This window comes from Rhinopithecus roxellana, chromosome 8, assembly GCF_007565055.1.
Source record: "Rhinopithecus roxellana isolate Shanxi Qingling chromosome 8, ASM756505v1, whole genome shotgun sequence".
Lineage (NCBI taxonomy): Eukaryota > Metazoa > Chordata > Mammalia > Primates > Cercopithecidae > Rhinopithecus > Rhinopithecus roxellana.
The window spans coordinates 130,942,054-130,961,548 of record NC_044556.1 but is presented as its reverse complement, the minus strand read 5'-3'; the positions used below and the strand labels follow the sequence as shown (position 1 = coordinate 130,961,548).

The 19,495-nt window shown below is 43.0% G+C and overlaps 1 protein-coding gene across 3 annotated transcripts in view; it reads left to right on the top strand.

Moving 5' to 3' along the window:
* Positions 1-19,495, top strand: part of STX6 (syntaxin 6) — a 73,826-nt gene that overhangs the window by 33,102 nt on the left and 21,229 nt on the right. The window contains exons 5-8 of one of the 3 annotated variants that reach the window (XM_030935139.1): positions 230-355; positions 1,985-2,091; positions 5,539-5,633; positions 13,471-16,847. In XM_030935139.1, the coding sequence (XP_030790999.1) occupies positions 230-355; positions 1,985-2,091; positions 5,539-5,633; positions 13,471-13,562 (420 nt within the window). In that variant the 3' untranslated portion in view covers positions 13,563-16,847. Of the gene's footprint in view, positions 1-229; positions 356-1,984; positions 2,092-5,538; positions 5,634-13,226; positions 16,848-19,495 lie in introns of those variants that run through there. The other 2 variants (XM_010375639.2, XM_030935140.1) reach the window with 2 other exon arrangements.

The following is a 19,495-nucleotide window of genomic DNA, read 5'->3' as shown; positions in this document are numbered from 1 at the left end:
GACAAAGCCCATTGTGAGGGCTATTGGGAGAACTTAAAGACATAGAGGGCCCTTCCTGGAATTCCTTAAATTGTACCACCCAGGCACCAACCTACACCACTACATAAAAGCCTTGCTCAGGGAAAAATAGATAAGAAATGTGAAAACTCTTTATATCACTCTTGATGCATCACTTGTTCAGTGATAGTAATTGTTTCTCCTGACTCCTCTGGTTGTTCTGCTCACACAGGCACTGCTGGGAGACAGTGGCAGCCAGAACTGGAGCACTGGAACAGCAGATAAATACGGGCGCCTGGACCGAGAGCTCCAGCGAGCCAATTCTCATTTCATTGAGGAGCAGCAGGCACAGCAGCAGGTACCCCGAGGACCCCGGGCTTAGGACAGGGCAGTGGGAAACAAGACACCCCCTTAGTTCCTTTGCCAGCCATGGAGTCTTGTGGTTTAGTGACAAACAGGGTAAGCCAGAGCTTGTCCTGTGTTGATTGTGTTTAATGATTGCATATGTAAAGGGTTTCAAAATCTTCACAGCATGACTGCTTCAAGAGAACCAAGCTCAGCCAGACATGGTGGCTCGCACCTTTAGTCCCAGCTACTCAGGAGGCTGAGGCCAGAGGATCCCTTGAGCCCAGGAGTTCAAGGCTACAGTGAGCTTCGATCATGCCATTGCACTCTAGCCTGGGTGACAGAGCAAGACCCTTTCTCTAAAAAAAGAACCAAGCTCAGTTCTCTTAGAAAAAAACAGACCTTTGTTCATCTCAGCAGAGACACTTTCAGAAAGATCTCTCATTTTTTTCATTGAAAATTATTGGTTGGTTTCTTTTTTTTTTTTTGAGACAAAGTCTTGCTCTGTTACCAGGCTGCAGTGCAATGGCACCATCTTGGCTCACTGCAAACTCTGCCTCCCGAGTTCAGACAGTTCTCCTGCCTCAGCCTCCTGAGTAGCTGGGACTACAGGCGCACGCCGCCACGCCCAGCTAATTTTTTTTTTTTCTGTTTTAGTAGAGATGGGGTTTCACCTTGTTGCCCAGGCTGGTCTCGAACTCTTGAACTCAGGCAATTCACCTGCCTCAGCCTCCTAAAGTGCTAGGATTACAGGTGTGAGCTACTGCGCCTGGCCTATTGGTTGGTTTTGTTATATGTAAAGTTGACTGCTTTTGTGTAGATTAAGGGGTAGGAGGAAAATGAAGTTGATTATGTCTGGTGTTGCCTTTGATATGTAGCTATATTAATAAAAGGAAGTTAATGATAATGTGTCTGGGGATTTGAGGAGCATGTACCCATTGAAACTATTGATTCTTAAATATTGTGTTTTATGTATACATGTAGTTTATATGTTCTTTTGTTCTTTACATTAGTATGTCTGCTTAACCAGTTGTTTACTTAAATTGCTATTAAACCCAGGAAAATTTTTTTCTATAGAAAGTGAGGAGAATGCAACACAACTAAAAGTAAATATTTGTCAGTCAGAAGTTGTCCTTGAGGTAACTTATTGCCACAGGGCGTCCTTTAGTTTGTCCTTGAAGAGGGAGGAGAGACTGTGTGCATAGTTCCCCACATCCAGAGATTTGCCAGACTCTCTTGTATTTAAGCTGTGGCAGTCTGTTGTGGATTGAGACCTTGATCTTGGCAATGGGCTTCCTCCTCCCAAACATCCCCACGTCTCAGTGGTCATCTGCACGTGTGCTTTCAGCCATTGTCTGCTCCATTATTGGACGTCAGCCAACCAGAGTAAATCTCTCTTGGTGGTTTCAAGCCCCGCTGACTGTTCACAAGTTGGATCAGCAGGAGATATCAGTAGCTTGACAATCCAGCCTTTTGAGCAGTGTGTTCTCAGAGGCAACGGTCTGGTCCTTTGATTTCTGGGCTTTGCTTCTGAATGTGAATTGTCCCAAGTTGGCAAAGAAACTAGCAGCTGCTAGAGTGCTGGGCTTGGAACCAGGTAAGATGGATTTTAATTGCTTATTTCCCATTTCTCTGGCACCAGTTGATCGTGGAACAGCAGGATGAGCAGTTGGAGCTGGTCTCTGGCAGCATCGGGGTGCTGAAGAACATGTCCCAGCGCATCGGAGGGGAGCTGGAGGAACAGGCAGTGTGAGTATTGAGACACCCCTCTCGCTGCAGTGAAATTCAGGGGTAAAGCCATCCTACGAGACCCCTAAAAAGCCTGGCAGCTACGTGGCTGGTAAGATCAAAAGCTGTTTTATTCATAGCTGCATTTTTATTCTGTTTTGCAGACTAGCCTCCCCAAAAGAAGCAAATCTGCTTCGTAAATTTTACTACAGGCTTTAGGCAAAGTTGTTGTTATTTTTAAACACCTCCAAAAACAGACACAGATTTCTCTGAGCAGATACTCGAAGTATAGTTATGAATGGGAATGTGAAACAGAGAAGCCTCTGTAACCTGTGGGGATTTTGAGCTGACTGTATCATCCCATGACTTTCCCGCTACACTGAGCAAACACTCTGCTTTGCATCTTAAATTATGGTAACTTTGGTTTTTTTTTTTGTTGTTGTTGTTTTTAAAACTTACAAATTTAACGCCAGTTAACAAAAACTCTTTCCTCTCAGAAAAATAAAAACAAAACATAACCTCAGTTTGTTTTTCCTTATGAACAGTCCCTTTGCACTCAGTAGTTTGATGGCAAAAACTGCATTCTTAAATGCTGCCACAGGATACCTTTATCATTTTATAAATCTTTTTAAAGAGAAAAATAATAAAACAGTCCACCAGGATATTTCAGAAACTTTTCTGTCTTGATATTACGTTTATCATGACACATTGATTCATTATAAATTCTTAATGGGCCCCTGTTCTACACCAGGCCTTCTGGAAGCCAAGGGATGTAGAAGGGAACAGAGCAGACAAGACATCCCATCTCTGCCAAAGAGTTTGCCACTTGCTGGGTAGAACAGACATTGTGTGAGTGGTGAGGGGTCATTAGATGATGGCAGTGACGTGGGAGGGCCCTGTGATGGGGCCAGTGCATGCTGCCTGGAGACCCCTGACTTAGCCCAAGGTCCCTGAGGAAGAGGGGTTTAACTGAAGTCTGAAGGATGTGTGGATGTTAGCCAGGTGAGGTGAGAGTTGGTGTGGAGGCAGGTGGTGTGGGGAGCATAGACAAGGAGGAAGAAAGTGCATCTGTGAAGATGGAGACGTGCACACATGCATGGAGCAGGGAGGTTCCATGTGTCTGGAGGCAGAGAACAAACCAGGGAAGGCCTTGTCAGCATGGTCAGGAGGTACGACTACTTATTCTGAGCATGATGACCACGTGGAGGTGAGGTTAGGAGTGATGGTGTGATTAGGTGTGATTTAGATGATGTGCTGCAATGGAGCCAGGTAGGGAGACCAGGCAGGAAGCTGGAGTAGCCAGAATCTGTTTCATGTCTATCTAAAATGGGTCCTGACCCTAAAGTTCAGTTTGAGGAGGGGAAGGGACTAATGGCCTGAGCTTCTCTGTTGATGAAGCAGCCTGGCTGGGCAGTGGGTCATAGAGTCTGAGGGACTTCCAGTTAAAGATGGTGAATTGACACACCCCTACCTCCACTCCCTATCCACAGCTCACTAGAACAATAGTAAAGGGGTCTGTTTTAAGGGCATTTAATGGTTCACACTTGTAGTCCCAAGTACTAGGGAAGGAGGCTGAGGTGGGAGAATTACTTAAGCCCAGGTGTTTGAGGCTGCAGTGAGCTATGATGGCACCTCCAGGTTGTACTCCAACCTGGGTGACAGAGGAGACCCTGTCTCTAAAAAGGTAGAAATAACAGATAAATGGGAAAAAGCGTGGGATTTGGACTTAGACCTGTGCTATCTAGTATAATAGCTACTAGCCACATGTGGCTGGCTGTTAAGTAAGTTTTATGTGGCTAGTCTGAATTGAGATGTGCTCCAGAGATAAAATGCTTACTGGATTTTGAAGACTTAGTATGGAAAAATGTAAAATAGCTTATTAATAATTTTTATATTACATGTTGAGATGATAGTATTTTGGCTGTATTAGGCTAAATACAACAGAATTAATTTCACCTGTTTCTTTTGAAATTTTTAAAAATGTGGCTACTAGAAAATGTAAAATGGTGTACATGATTCATATTTTTGTTGGATGGTACTGAGATAGATTTGGGCTAGCAGCTTGGTTGGTAAGTGTCCATGGACTGAAGGGGGGATGATGTGCCCGTTTTGTCTTCAGTATGAAAAGTCACACCCAGTGCAGAAAGGTAGCGCTCGCTTTTCAGAGTTTGACCCTGTCTGGATAGGCCTGCCAACTGCAGCACCAAGATGCTGCCAGGATCTAAAATGAGCTAAATATGTTTTAATTTGAAAATTTAGGTAAGGGACAAAGACTTGTTTTAGTTGTCAATGTGGAGTTCATGTAATAGTTGATTTAATGAAGAGTTGGTTGCCCTGAATCCTGCAAGACTGTCAGGTGTCTAGTTGGGCACAGATTAAGACCAGCAGTTTCTAACTGCCATTGATGCTGTCAGAGTTAATATAGCCTTTTTAGTAAGACTGTTAGTACTAATTGGTATATTACATTCTAGCCTCAGAATAATCATTTACCAGTCAAAAGTTGAAAAGTCTGGAATATTTAGTGACTTATAAAATAGGCACTGCTGAAATAGTATTTTGGGGTTTTCTTTCCCAGCTGCACATTGGACAGCAAATAGTGTAAGCCTGCTGGAGTCAGTTTTCCTAGTGGGAAATACTGGTTTCTCTGTGAGGACAGATGGGGAGATGCGTGTGTGCATGCACACACACACTCTCACACACTCCATCAGGGATGTTAGTGCTGAGGTCTTCTGGGTTTATAATAAAGCACATAGTGCTTTACAGGAGGTTATTTTATTAAAGTACATTCCTTAACTCATATTGACATAAAGTGTTTTTGTGTATTTACCTGGTTCTCACAAGAGTCATGTGAGGGAAGTTGGGCTGATAGGATTGCCCTGTTTTACAGGTGAGGAAACAGTCCTAAAGAGCTGTAGGGTATGTTGTCCAAGGTAACAGTGTAAACAAGTGGCAAAGCCTGGTTGTCTGCCTCAGATAGCATTGTTTCTACCACACTGCACTGCCACTGAGTTTGTGTTATTGTATAGACAGGTCCACACTGCCTTGTCTGCAGTTCTGAAATCTAGAAAGCTCTAAAGAAATCTCCTTTCGTTTTTTTAAAAATTTTTTCTTTAAATTTGCAGCAAGCTCATGTTACAGAAAAACCTCACCTGAACTGACTCCAACTCTGACTCCTCATAGTTTTTTCTGCAGAAATATTAAGTATCTGATTACGGGGACTGCCCCAGACCCTCCTGACGGTATTGACTAATGCAGAGCATATGTAATTTAGGCTTTTTTTAAATCCCAAGAATTCCAAAATCAAAATCCTATCTTGTCCCAAGGATTTTGGATAATAGAGTGAGGTCCTGAAACCCAACGTTGCCCATTTTGTGTGCTAAAATGGAGGCCTAGTCCTGTTAACCCAGTGCATGTGCACTGCCAAGGCTTCGTGCTTACCAGCGACCTTCTGTGTCTGCTTCTCTCTAGTATGTTGGAAGATTTCTCTCATGAATTGGAGAGCACTCAGTCCCGACTGGACAATGTGATGAAGAAACTTGCAAAAGTATCTCATATGACCAGTGGTATGTATGGTGTTTAAAGCTTATGCATTTGTACTTAATTCTAGAACTCTGTCTTGGGGGCGTTGTCTCATAGTTATGCCCATCCAGATCCCTTTCTTACTTTTTACAGATCCCTTTCTCTTTTTTTTTTTTTTTTGAGACAGAGTCTCACTCTTTCACCCAGGCTGGAGTGCAGTGGCGTAATCTCAGCTCACCGCAAGCTCCACCTCCCAGGTTCACGCCATTCTTCTGCCTCAGCCTCCTGAGTAGCTGGGACTACAGGCGCCCGCCACCACGCCTGGCTAATTTTTTGTATTTTTAGTAGAGATGGGGTTTCACTGTGTTAGCCAGGATGCTCTCGATCTCCTGACCTTGTGATCCACCCGCCTCAGCCTCCCAAAATGCTGGGATTATAGGCGTGAGCCACTGCGCCCGACCCAGTAGAGTAACTTTGTTTGCAATTACAAAATCCTTCTTTATTTTACTGTTTTAAGATTTCCTTGCCAAAATAGGGAACTTATTTAAAACAACAGTTAAGTCAGTTACTATTTCTCCTGGACATTCTTTCATTGATAGAAAGACACCTACTACTTCAGAATAAGATGGCATGTGTGGATCTATTTTAAATTGTTATATTTGAATCAATACTGAAATATTTCAGCAAATTTGCACCAGGATGAGGATGAAGAAACAATTTTCCGATTAGTTACTGTATAAGATATGTTCCAGTGACTCTTTACATGGGAAATAATATATTTTAAATTTTTAAAAATCCAATATCTTTTCTTTATCTGGTGGGGGTGGCTTGGTGGAAGGAGAAACTGAGATGCTCCTTAAGGTAATCTGGATGTTCCCCGACTGTAGAACACCTCCCTTGCATTAGAATATCCCCTGTTTCTTGACACCTCATTCTTCTGTTGGTTTCCTCCTGTCAGGTACATGTTATAAGGTCTAATAGGTTAGCTTTTTGAGGCAAGATTTAAATACATATGCACGTTTACTTTTTAGAAGTTTAACGCATAGTCAGGTTACATAACAGTTCTCTAGGGTTCAGTTTCTTATCTATAAAAATAGGTTGAGTCCTACCTCGCCAGGTAATCGTGAGGATTAAATGAAACACCAATAAAGTGGAAGTGCTTAACTGCATTTACCATGTATTATTGACTTAGTAAATGTTTTTAAGAAATTGTAAGGCAAGAAAAATTGCAATGGCCCCAAGGGGCAAAGGACCTATTATATCTAAAACAAAGAGAAGCTCCTATCTAGAGTCATTTTCTTCTTTCTCTCTAGGGACAAGTATCTTTGTTTCTAGCAGGCTCTTCATTGCCTGAAACTGTGCATATATGGGAAGCAGGCACCAGCTTAGTTCATCTGTCACACATTTAGAGAAGGGTTTGCAAAGTCTTTTCTGATTCCCTCTGTTCTCTTCTTCTACCTTCTCCCCTCTACTTAAAAAAAAAAAAAAAAAGTGTTTTAATGAAGAATTGTATAACCAGTTTAACCTCCAGGCCTCTCACTCATGTATGTATTAGTTGCAAAGTCAAGTAGCTACTTCAGCACCAGTTCTGTTTGGGGAAGAGCAAGTGAACAAAGATGCACTGTCTTTGTTTCCTAGCATTCTGGGTATGAATAATTTAGAAAAGTACTTGCATTGTGAGAAGCGGCCCAGTGTGTATAAATAGCACTGAAGTTTGCTTATGCTTTATTCTACTTTTTCCCGAAAGAAAAATTGGGGAAGCAATGTAATAACTTTGGTTATATTTGTATAAGAAAAAGAGCCAGGAAACAGAGCATTTATCCTGAATGGTGCTTCACTTTTGACAGGTTGCTTGTGTTTTCATTTTAATCTTTGCTTGCTACCCAAAGAAATACTCCCTAAGGATCTCCTCCTGCTTGGTGCTTTCTGCTTCAGTTTGACAAACAAGCAATTTGTATTGGTCTCTGCTCTGCTCCATAATTTTTGCAGAAGTTCACTGCTTTGTGATCAAACCTGTACATAAAGAAATCCTACAGAGGCACAGCGAAGTGTGATTACGTAGTTATGGACACACAGGCCTCATGATTCTTCAGCGGCAGACCATCTCCACTCCCCATGGCTGTCTGCTTCATGGGGAGAAACCAACCAAGACTCCACGTTTACTTTTTTGAATGACCCAAGAGAGACACTGATTGTATTCTCTTAGCCACAGAAGTATTTTATTTTAAGTAGATACTGAGAATTTTTTCCCTCTCACTTTCTGACATTCCATTCATCTTTTCTCTTTAGGGGAGAAAAATATTTTGAGAGAGAGAAAAAACTACCATTGGAGTCTTTTGTTCCCCTCTGACTTTTTGAGGCAGGTCCTGAGCTTGCAATGCTGCTTAAAACTTTCCACTTGAGGTCACAAAAGCCCCTGTGGTTAGTACCCGTTCCTTCTATGCATGAAGCCTCTGTGGGAAGTGCTGAGAAGTCTGCTGGGGTAACAGCTTCCTGGGGTTACCTAGTTCATGCTTCATAGAGGCAGCGTAGCCACTTCAGAGGAAACGGCTTTAAAAGAGCATCCTCGTGTTGTGCTGGCTTGTGTGGTATATGCTTCTCCTTGGTGAAAATTCCTACTTAATACAGCTGTGGAAGAGAAAGTGATTGGAGGGTGGTAGGGGGCGTAAGTCGAGGCTGATGGAAAGCCAAAAAGTGGAAATCTGGTTCAGTGTTGGAAATCTGGTGCTGAAAATGGCGAGATGCCTGAGGAAAGGGGGTAAACATAGGAGTGTGTGAGGTTGAGGGAGGGGTTGAGAAGGAATACGTTCTCTGTTTTCATCCTGAAAGAATCACAACTAATCATTTTAGCAAAGTGGGTTTAAATTACTGTAAGCATTTTAATCTTTTTAAAAAATTAATAAACTATTTTTAGAACAGTTTTACCTTCCTAGCAAAATTGAGCAGGAAGTAGAGAGAGTTCCCATATAGCCCCCTTCCCCCACGCATAACCTCCCTGACTATTGATATCCAGCATCACGGTGTTACATTTGTTACAGTCAGCCTACACTAACACATCATTGATCATCTGCAAAGACCATTGTTTACATTGGGATTCACTCTTGGTATTGTACGTTCTGTGGGTTTGAACAAATGTATAAATGACATGTATCCATCATTGTAGCGTCACACAGAGCAGTTTCACTGCCCTAAAAATCCTGTGTTCCACCTGTTTATCCCTCCTTTCCCCTAATCCCCCAACTACTGATCCTTTGACTGTCTCCATAGTTTTGCTTTTCCAGCATGCATATGGTTGGAATCATATATCACAGATCCTTTTCAGATTGACTTCTCTCACTTAGCAATGTGCATCTAAGTTTCCACTGTGCTTTTTCATGGCTTGATAGCTTATTTCTGTTTTAACACTGAATAATATTCGATTGTCTGAATGTACCACAATTTATCCATTTACCTACTGAAGGACATCTTGGTTGCTTGCAAGTTTTGTCAATGATGAATAAAACTGCTGTAAACCCCCGTGTGCAAATTAGCCAGGCGTGGTGGCATGTGCCTATAACCCCAGCTACTTGGGAGGCTGAGGCAGGAGAATCGCTTGAACCCAGGAGGCCGAGGTTGCAGTGAGCCGAGATCGCACCACTGCACTCCAGCCTGGGTGACAGAGGGAGACTCTGTCTCAAAAAAAACAACAACAACAACAACAAAAAAAAAAAACAGAAAAGTGCAGATTTTTATATGGACATAAGTTTTTAAGTTCATTTGGATAAGTGACAAGGTATGTGATTGCTGAATGGTTGTGGTAAGAGTATGTTTGGGTTTTGTAAGAAACTGCCAACCTGTCTTACAAAGTGGCTGTACCAGTTGGAATTCCCACTAGGAGTTCCTATTGCTCCACATCCTTGCTAGCATGTGGTGTTGTCACTGTTTGGGGTTTTGACCATTCTAATAGGTGTGTATTGTTTCTTGTTTTAATTTGTATTTCCCCAGTGACATCTAATATTGAACATCTTTTCATATGCTTCCCTGGCATCTCTTTCATGGTTTTTCTTTCTTTTTGTTTTTTGTTTTTTTTGAGACAGAGTCTGACTCTGTCACCTAGGCTAGAGTGCAGAGTGCGATCTCAGCTCACTGCAACTTCTGCCGTCCAGGTTCAAGTGATTCTCGTGCCTCAGCCTCCCGAGTAGCTGGGATTACAGGCCTTCACCACTGCGCCCAGCTAATTTTTGTATATTTAGTAAAGAGAGGGTTTCACCATGTTGGCCAGGCTGTTCTTGAACTCTTAGCCTCAGGTGATCCGCCTGCCTTGGCTTCCCAAAGTGCTGAGATTACAGGTGTGAGCCACTGTGCCCAGCGGCACAGTGGCTTTGATGAGGTGTCTGTTCAGGTCTTTTGCCCATTTTTAAAATCAATGTTAGTTTTCATACTGGTGAGTTTTAAAAATTCTTTGTATAATACATTCTGGACAAGTCCTTTATCAGATGAATCTTTTGCAAATATTCTACCCCAGTCTGTGGCTTGTCTTCTCATTCCTTCGACAGTGACTTCTACAGAGCATTAAGTTTTTAGTTTTAATGACATCCCGATTTCAATTATTTATTTCATGGATATATAGTGCCTTTGGTGTTGTATCTAAAAAGTCATTGCCATATCCAAGGTCATCTAGGTTTTCTCCTGTGTTTTCTTCCAGGAGTTTGATAGTTTTGCATTTTACATTTAGGTCTGTGGATACATTTTGAATTAATTTTTGTTAAGGTGTAAAGTCTGCGTCCAGCTTCATTTTTTTGGCATGGATGTCCAGTTGTTTCAGCACCATTTGTTGAAAAGACTCTCTTTGCTCTGTTGTATTGCACTTGCTCCTTTGTGAAAGATCCGTTGACTGTATTTATATCAGTCTATTTCTGGACTGTCTGTTCCATTGATCTGTTTGTCTATTTTCCTAATACTACATTGTCTTGATTGATGTTATGGTAAGTCTTATAGTTGTTCCACATTTTGGGAATATTCTGTGCCAGGTTTTTTTTTAGTCTTTTTTTCTTTTTTCAGGTTTCTGTTGACAAATTGTGTGAAGCTCAGAGATCTTTCCTTCTCTGTGTTTAGCCTACTAATGAGCCCATCAGGGGCATTCTTCATCTGTGTTAGTCTTCTTGATCTCTATTTTTTTTTTCGTTTTAGAATTTCCGTGTCTCTGCCTACATTATCCATGTGTTCTTGCATGTTGTTTACTTTTTCCATTAAAGCCTGTAGCATATTAACCACAGTTTAAAAAATTCCTCTTCTGATAATTCCAGCATTCCTGCTGTATCTGACTCTGGGTCCGATGCATTTTCAGTTTCTTTGGACTGTTGCTTTTTCCTTTTAGTGTCCCTTATAACTTTTTGTTGAAAAGTGGACTTGATATACTGGGTAAAAGGAACTGTGGTAAATAGACTTTTACCATAGATGGGGTGGTGAGGTCGGGGGTTGGCAATTTCTAGTCCTATGATTAGGTCTTAGGTTCTGGTGAGCCTGTGCCCCTGGCCTGTGAACTTTACCAGTGCTTCCCAGTTTTCCACTGTTAGGTGGAATTGGATGGCTAGAGAAGACTGGAGTTGAGTATTTTCCTTCCCCCAGGTTAGTTAGATTCTGGTTAGTTTCTTTTGAGGTCAGACTTTTGTTTAGAACAGAGTACTCTGGAGTATTTCATAATGGTTCTTTTTCCCCTCCGCCTGCTGGAAGCATGAGAGGATTTTCCCCAATATTTGCTGAGAACCTGGTCAAGCTCCTGGAGGTAAAACCCACAGAAGTGTGGGGATCCCCTTCGCCTGGGTCCCCTTGGAGTGTTTTTTTTGTTTGTTTGTTTTTTCATCTCAGACTTGTCCACCCTGAGCCTTCAGTGACTCATCAATTAAAGTTAAGCTTTTCCTACCGGGATGCTGGTTCCTATGGAGTTTGTTGCTTCGTGGGTTTCTGCTCTGATAAGCTGTGATTCTCTGTATGCACCTGTAGGTTTCTGCAGTTTTAGGGGCAGCAGGTTACCATGTGACCTCACTTCACTGACGGATCTAAGAAGAGTTGTTGCTTTTTCAGTTTGTTCAGATTTTTACTTGTTACGACAGAATGATGACTTCTAAGCTTCTTACATACTTGGCTGGAAATTAAAAATTTAACATTTTTTATCAGGTGAGAGAATGCCAGCTGTAAAAGTTTTCTTGACCATTGAAGTAATAAACAGGTCAAAGTGTGACCTGCAGTAAGCCAGCTCTGCCTCCCCTAGACCTTTGGAACAGTCCTACCTGAGAACAGGGAGTGATGGATCTGGGGTCTGTGTCCCACTCACAGAGTTAACTAAATGAGTTTCTAGTATGTCTGAGGTAGACCAAGGTGATCACCACTTAGAAGGTACTTGCTTTACTTATAATTTGGTGGCAGTTCTCTTGTCCAGTTCTAAGACTTTGATATCCATAATATTTAAAATAATTTTAAGTACATGTTTTGCCTTTTGGAGAGTTTAGCAGTTCATTTTCATAGACTGAGATCTTTTTGCAATGTGATTATCAATAGCTATAGTGTGCTAAAATCAGTGGGCTTTCAAAGACACTTCAGTGAATCAATATGTCTTTATATTTCTATTTAAATGGAACTCTTATTCCTAGTGGTTGAACTGCGTTTTCATGAATTCTGTGAATTCTGTTATCAGTCGGCCCCTTTGTGGAAGATGCCAAAACTCATCAGTGGAAAGACTGCTCATTTTTTCTGCATGTCTCCAAATTAAGGAAGCATCCTGATGTTGACAGCATCCACTATGCCCTAGGTTTGGGCACTGCACAGTGTGTGTATGACAGGGTTTGTGTTGTTTAATTCTCACAACAACCCTGCGGGGCAGCTGTTGTAGAGTTGGGACCACAGGATTGTGAGCTGCAGCAGGGCTCCCCCAGGGCCTGTCTGGGCCCTTCTGTCTCACAGGGCCTCCCTGCTCTCAGCCATTTGGATGGACTCTAGCCACTTTGTTTCCTGTGCCTGCTGTTCCAAATTGTTGGTAGGGCAGAAAGTTTCAGAAAAAACATTCCACTTTCATTTACAGAGGAACTGTATAAGGTATTTTAACACAGTTACTAGTTAAGTAATCTTACTTGACTAGGTGTGATGTGAAATTAATCATGCTGTCTCACTGGAGCTTGCTTTTTCAGCTATTTATTTCCTGAAGTGACCAGCAGTAGCTTTCATCTCCTTTCCCTCCTCCCGTTGTGCTCATTGAGAAAAGAATGTGATTATTGTTTAATTAAATGACTTGACTTTTATGGGATATTAAAGCAGGCAGGCTTTGTTCTGTAACACCAGTGCCAACACCGTTTTTGAGGATATGCTAACCACCAGCAGAAAGCTAAGATCCGCAGATTGTAATTAAAGACTTGAGACACAAAGCATGTAATTATTACGAGACGTTTTCAGGGGACTGGCAAAATTGTGACTGCATGCGAAGTGCAGGCCAAGAACAGAGCAGCATTAGAGTATCAGGCACCTAGGCAGGTGTAAGATCATGGCCCCGTCATTTGCACGTTCTGCCCCTTTTCTGCTTCAAAGTGTGCCATAAATTCCATGTAACTGTTTCTTGGGGAACGTGGAGTCCCTGTGAGAGCTAATCCCCATGTCCTGCCTTCCAGATCGGCGCCAGTGGTGTGCCATAGCCATCCTCTTTGCAGTCCTGTTGGTTGTGCTGATCCTCTTCTTAGTGCTGTGACGGTGGGGCCTCTGGGTGCGAGTTCCTCCTGCATATGAACCAAGGGGAGGAGGAGAAGCTGAGCACGTGTGACATTGCCGTCTACTCACATTCCTATCCTGGAAACATACTGCTGCACTGACTTTTCTCTGTGTGACCCCACAATTGACACGGCTTCTCCATCCCAGCGCTGGAAGGGCCAGTGGGAAGAGGAAATAGATGTCTGCACTCCTGGCTGCAGCTGGACAACAGAAGCCCCATGCCACCTGGCCCGTTCTGAGGAGAACTAGCTGCTGCCTTGCTTTCCGGGACCTCGTTCGCTGAGGAGGGACTCACAGACTTCACTGGTGTTTTGCTGTTGCTCATTCCATGCATCTTTGGCAGCTCTTTTCTTCTGCTCAGATCCTTCCCTGTGCTCAGACAGTGCGCCACTGTCCCATCAAAAGAAACCTGTCAGGAATGCAAGCTTCTGGGTATGTTTCGTTTCCCATTGCTGTAGCATTTCTTAGCCCCTGAGAGCTGATGATTATTGAGGACAGAAGGCTCAGAAACAGTTTGTGACAGAAAATGCAGTGTTTCATTTTTCAGGGATAAATGCTAAGATAAAATTGCTTTTCCAGGTCATTTTTTTTTTTGTGTGTGGTAAGAATAGCGAATGGAAAATAATGAAACACACTGGGGCTTGGGGATGCTGACAACTTGTGGCTTTAACTGACAGGAGCAATTAGAAAGAGCAAGAGGGCTCTGCATTGGCATAGCGTAGGGAAGGGTCGATGATGTCGCCGGAGGTCAGCTCCTGATCCTTGCCGACTTGATGTTGCTGTACCAGGGCTTCCTCCCCAGAGGTGCAGCTTGCGTTTTGAGGGTAATTCCTACATATGTTGTTGCTAAACAGCTCAGTAACACACTTGAATAGATTTGGATACCAGATTGTCCTCATTACAGTTCTTTTACTCCTAGGGCACTCTACATTGGGGGTGGGGGCTGGGGTTGGGAGTGGTTAGTACAGTTATTACATTGATTCAGAAACGTAAGGACATAAAAGGTTAGCTCTGGGCCAGACTTCTCTTACCCTGTGGGTCACGGCAAGGATGTGTAGGTGAACTTGGTTCTTTTTTTTCCCCTAAGAAGACAACTTGATTTTATCATCTGCAGTCAAATAACTGAGCCAATCCAAATTTAAATGATAGATGCTTTAATTGAGTTTAAGTAGCTGAAACGGCTGAGACACTAAACTTTAAGCTTCTGATGACTTTTTAAATGCCTCAAATGTGCACATGTATATAGGATATTTTTATAACTTCCCTGATGAATTATCTGATATTAAAGTAGTATTTGGACCCAGAGCCAGAACTCGGTGCTGGAGGCTGCTGGTCTCTCCTCACCACCTTCTTTTGCACTTGGAAAGAACAGCAACATCTGGATAGAGTTCTAGCTTTGACTTCTCATTTCCTCGTCTTTTTGGGTGCATTCCTCAGCACACTTTTTTTTTTTAACCTTTTTGTTTTGTTTGTATTTCATGTGGTTTTGTTTGGGGGTTTTGGTTTTTTCACCCTTTTTTGTGATTTGCAATGATGTGCTTGCCCAGCTAACTTTTGAATTGCACTTTTTAATAAATATTGGTAACAATTTTTGAAGAAGGATATTTTATCTCATTTGAGATCATGGTAGGTTAAGAAAATATGCCTGTTGATGAAAGCTTAAAAGCGAATTTGTGAAACTAAAAGGGTGATTGACATCCATGTTTACACTCCGCTCTAATGTTTAATATATAAATAAGTTATTTTCAAATTAGGAAAAAAAAGTGAGTATTACAAAGGGCTTCAGATGTGTAGAGTAGTAGGTTATTTATGTTTTACAAAGTTCGAATCGTCTGTAAACTAAGAAAGGGGATGATCCTTAGATTTGCATTAAAATACAGAAATCTTTTAAAGTGAATGTGGACCCTAAGTACTGTAATCCACACAACACATTATAAGAAGCAAACCAGCATCTTAAAGAATTGTAAAATTACCTTATTTAAAAGCCATGCTATTGTTCTGCTATTACCAGATTTATTGTGCCACACAAAAGGATCGTGTGTCAGCAGGGGCCGTTTGGAACAAACCTAGTCATTAATGAGTAAGATACTCCTGTTAGTTCAGGGACCAAGTTTTATGACCCAGAGGCTTAATGATGTTTGGATATATTTCAAATCGATGTGCTTACATCACTGATTTAAGGTTTTTTCTAAATAGTGGCCATTGTAGACCTGACTCAGGCTGTAGCTAAATAGATAACAATTTAGAAAGTTAACTGAAAATACAGGGCATTCTCCCCGTAGGGCCACCATGCCCTTCTGCCCCTGGCTGACTTGATCCTGGGTCTGATCCTGTTGCACCCTGACTGGGCAGCCCCTACAGAACCAGTGTTAATTTGAAGGGCCTCCACTCAGGCTCCAAATGTGGCAGCCAAAGAGAACAAGCCGGGGAACCTACATTTATTTTTAAGGACAAATATTTCCTCCTCAGTGATGCTAATGTTCAGGGCTTTAGAGGGAACCCAGGTGATCTCTTCACCCTGTGTCCTAGAATGGGAGAGTAAGTAGACAGCGGTGATAACCCCACACTACTTATAAGCGCATCCTTAGAGCACTTGGGGCTTTCTTTCCCCTTTCGCCTTCTGTACCTAGTACCATATTCCAGTTTTAAAGAACTGGCAGAATGTGATGGATAACAGAGAAAGAGCTCAATTTATGTTTATTGGAAGAACATTTTACTTAAATGATTTGAGGGGTGGGAGGGAACGAACTATTGAGTTTGGCAGAGCGAAAATCCATCTGAAAAACTAAACTACCTTTAGTTTTTAGTCCTAATTTTTGGTGGTGTCTCTGCGGACGGTGAAGAATCACAATGCTCTGTGTGCCCTGGACTGTGTGGCAAATGCAGGTTACAGCGTGTGTGTTACATGAGGATCTTCCACAATTTCAGAATGCACGCCAGAGCTGTAGGGGAAACTTGGTAACTTGCCCATTATTCTCTGCTTTTAGCCAGAGTTAAACAGACTGATGGGTCTGGTAGCCAACAACTTGGCAACTTCCACTCCTTCTCACCTCGTGAGATTAAGGGCTGTGAAAAGAAATCTAGTCTAACTCCAACAGAAATCTGTCTCTGTTAAGTGTTTTACCTTCTGTAAGTAGAGATGGTAGAGCCAAGATTTTTCTTTTGGTAATTTCCCTGTCTATAAAGTGAGACCAGAGGGATATCTGTTCCCTGTTACCTTCTTGGAGAATTCATAACATTTGAAGATCAAAAAATTGAATGATAAATATGAATGGCTTTTCAATTCTGTGGGCTTTGTACCGTTTGGCTTCACCTTGTACTGTAAGATGAATTTGTAAACAAAGCAAAATTGGACTGTCTGGAAAGCTAAAGTTCTAAAATATGGAATGTACTGCCTCTAATTTTTCTTTGTCTTCCTCTCATTGGCATTTTTTTATCTCCCAGGTTTCTTAAGAATAATGTTTTTTAAAGGAGGCTTTTTGCCCATCAAGAATGAAAAGAAATCAAACCAAAGGGTTACCGGAGTTAAGCCCCCACAGTCACTGTGCGCCATCCCTGAGCAAAGTCCGCCTCTGAGGACAGTGCCCCTGCTCCAGTGACAGGCCTTGCTCCTCCCAGGGCCTTTGCTTCTGGTTAAGGGGATGTTTCATTACTGGCTGGCCTGAATAGGGGGTGGTCTTTCTTTCTTTCTCTCCTTTTTTTTTTGATTAAAAAAATAAAACCAAACCAGAATTCATTGAAAGCAGGTACTTTCCAGTAGCTCCGATTAGGGTAACTCAGCTTAGAGATACTGTTACTCAGGACAACAGTATGTACAAAAGTCTCTGGAAGAGGAAAACAAAACAACCTGAAAACAATTCAACTTGAAAGGGATTGAATCACTAGAATGATCATATTGCAGAATAACACAAAATGCAACAAAGAGCCACCCAAGCCTGAAGGTAGGAACTCTACTTCCCAGATTCTTGGATCACAGCCCATGACTTTTTGGGGCACAGAGGCTGGCTTCAGCATGAGGATCTCACCATTAACTGCATGTAACACATCCATGCGTTGGGCAGACGCTAAACACACAGAACGAGGCCACCAGACAGGGTACACATGAACCCATGAGAGCGGTGCTCTCTGCAGTCTGTAGACCTGGCAGGGGACCATGGATAGCTTAGAGGTACTTACTCTGCAGCTGGTCACATAAGACCCTAGACTGGTCTAAGCCCTACAGTTCCCTTATCCAAATGCCCACTAACCAGTGAGAGAGAGGAGCAAGACTTAGAAGCTGCTTCCAAACCAATGTTTGGTCTACAGTAAACAAGGATAAACATAAAACACCATTCCACAGGCCAGGGCAAAGAAGGTGAGAGATCCCAAAGCCCCATTTAGTAACCCCCACTGAAGGAGGGGGATGGGTGTGAGTGGTGAGATATCCTGTTCTGTGGGCACCCCTGTGACCTGTCCTGCTGTACCATCCGGGCCTTGATTCATACGGTTCCCCCTCCTTCCTATATGTGCACTCTCATCGCCCAGAGCGCTCACCTTTCTGAGCCTGATCCTCCTGGACTCCTGCATACACAGAGTAGAAATGCCAGATCCTGAGGGTTCTCTGAGGAGGGTGAAGTGGCAGTGTTTTTGAGAACATGGGGTCCTTCCATGCCATGTCAGTTGCAGGTGGGGCAGGCCAAAGAGGATGCTGAGTTACAGGAGGCAGAGAGCAGTCAGTCAAAGAGCAGGGAAGAGAATACAGCTGGGAAAATGACGAGAAGTTTCCATTGCATGGACTCGGCAGGGGATTTCTGGGGTCACCTTGGTGATGAGGCATGAACAGCAAAGCTTTAAAACTGATGTGAGAACAGTGTGTCTCCCCTTTTCCAAATTCCCCAGAGGAACCTACTCCCTGCTCTAGAACTTCACATCAAAGAAACAATGCACCTGATGGGAAGAAGTCTTTTCAGGACCCCAGAAGTGCCCATTGGTGGCCCATCAGAACAAGTCTGGCTGCTTCTCATTTTTGGGTCTGCAGATTTGGGCAAGATGGCTAGAGGGCTGGAGGTTTTCCGAGGCCTCTAGATGCACTTGTGCAAAATCAATCCTCCACACATCACTGGCCAGTAGTAGTATGCTTGTTCCACCACCCACTGGCAGTGAGGAAGATCTTTTTGCTGTCAGAGAGGGCTGCCGTTCACTAACATGCCGTAAGTCTGCTCCCTGGCTGCTGGAGTGCACAGGCGAGGGGGTCTTGAAGACCCTCGTGTCAAACTTGAGTGTCAGGCCTGCAGTTGGTTTCACCATAGATAACCCTTGTTGCCCTACAGCTGGGGTAAGTGTTATTGTGTGTCTTGACCTTTTGCTTTTCCTCTTCCTTGTCTGAACTGAGTTCCCTTCTTGGGTAAAGGATGACCTTTATGTTTATTTTCTTCTTCCACTATCCTGTCGCTTGTGTGCACAGGAGTCCCACCTTATCTGTGGTTTCACTTTCTGAGGTTTCAGTTATCAGAATGGGTTGCATCAGAAAGCACGAGCCTATACAAAGACTTCAGCAAGGGAGTCTCTATATATATAAGGGAAGAAACAGTTTATCATCTAGTCAGTACAATCTGTGGTTTCAAGCATCCACTGTGGGTCTTGGAATGTATCCCTGCAAAAAGGCACTAGGGCAGGGGCCACTTCTGTATACTTCAAAATATGTACCGATGAAAACATACAGTGTTATCTGTCAATCTGAAAACAAAATCACCATGACTTCTGGACACTGTAGTCCTACCTGTGGACTGGCTGCCTGACTGTGGAGCGTCCTCGTATTGGACATTAAGGGACTGTCCTAAGATGGCGACTTCTCATTTGGCAGCCTGTAGCAGCTGAGTTTGAATTTGGTGGCGGCCGTCGCGTGTTAGGGTAGCCATAGAGCTGCTCCCTCTCAGCCAGAGCAGCAAGCACAGTTTCACTTGACCCATTTTACACCTGTTGTCTCCACCCAAGCACCATGGCTCCAGCTAGGAAGGGCGGCCGTCGGGTGGCCAAGACCAACTCGTTACAGAGCCAGAAGCTGACCTCCTTTCTTAAGGATTTCAACCGTGAAGTGCAAATACTATGGAAGCCAATTCAGTCAGGCAGGACCTCTCCCAGAAGATTGATAAGCTGCATGACCAGGCCACTCAGCAGCTTCCTGAGGCACAGT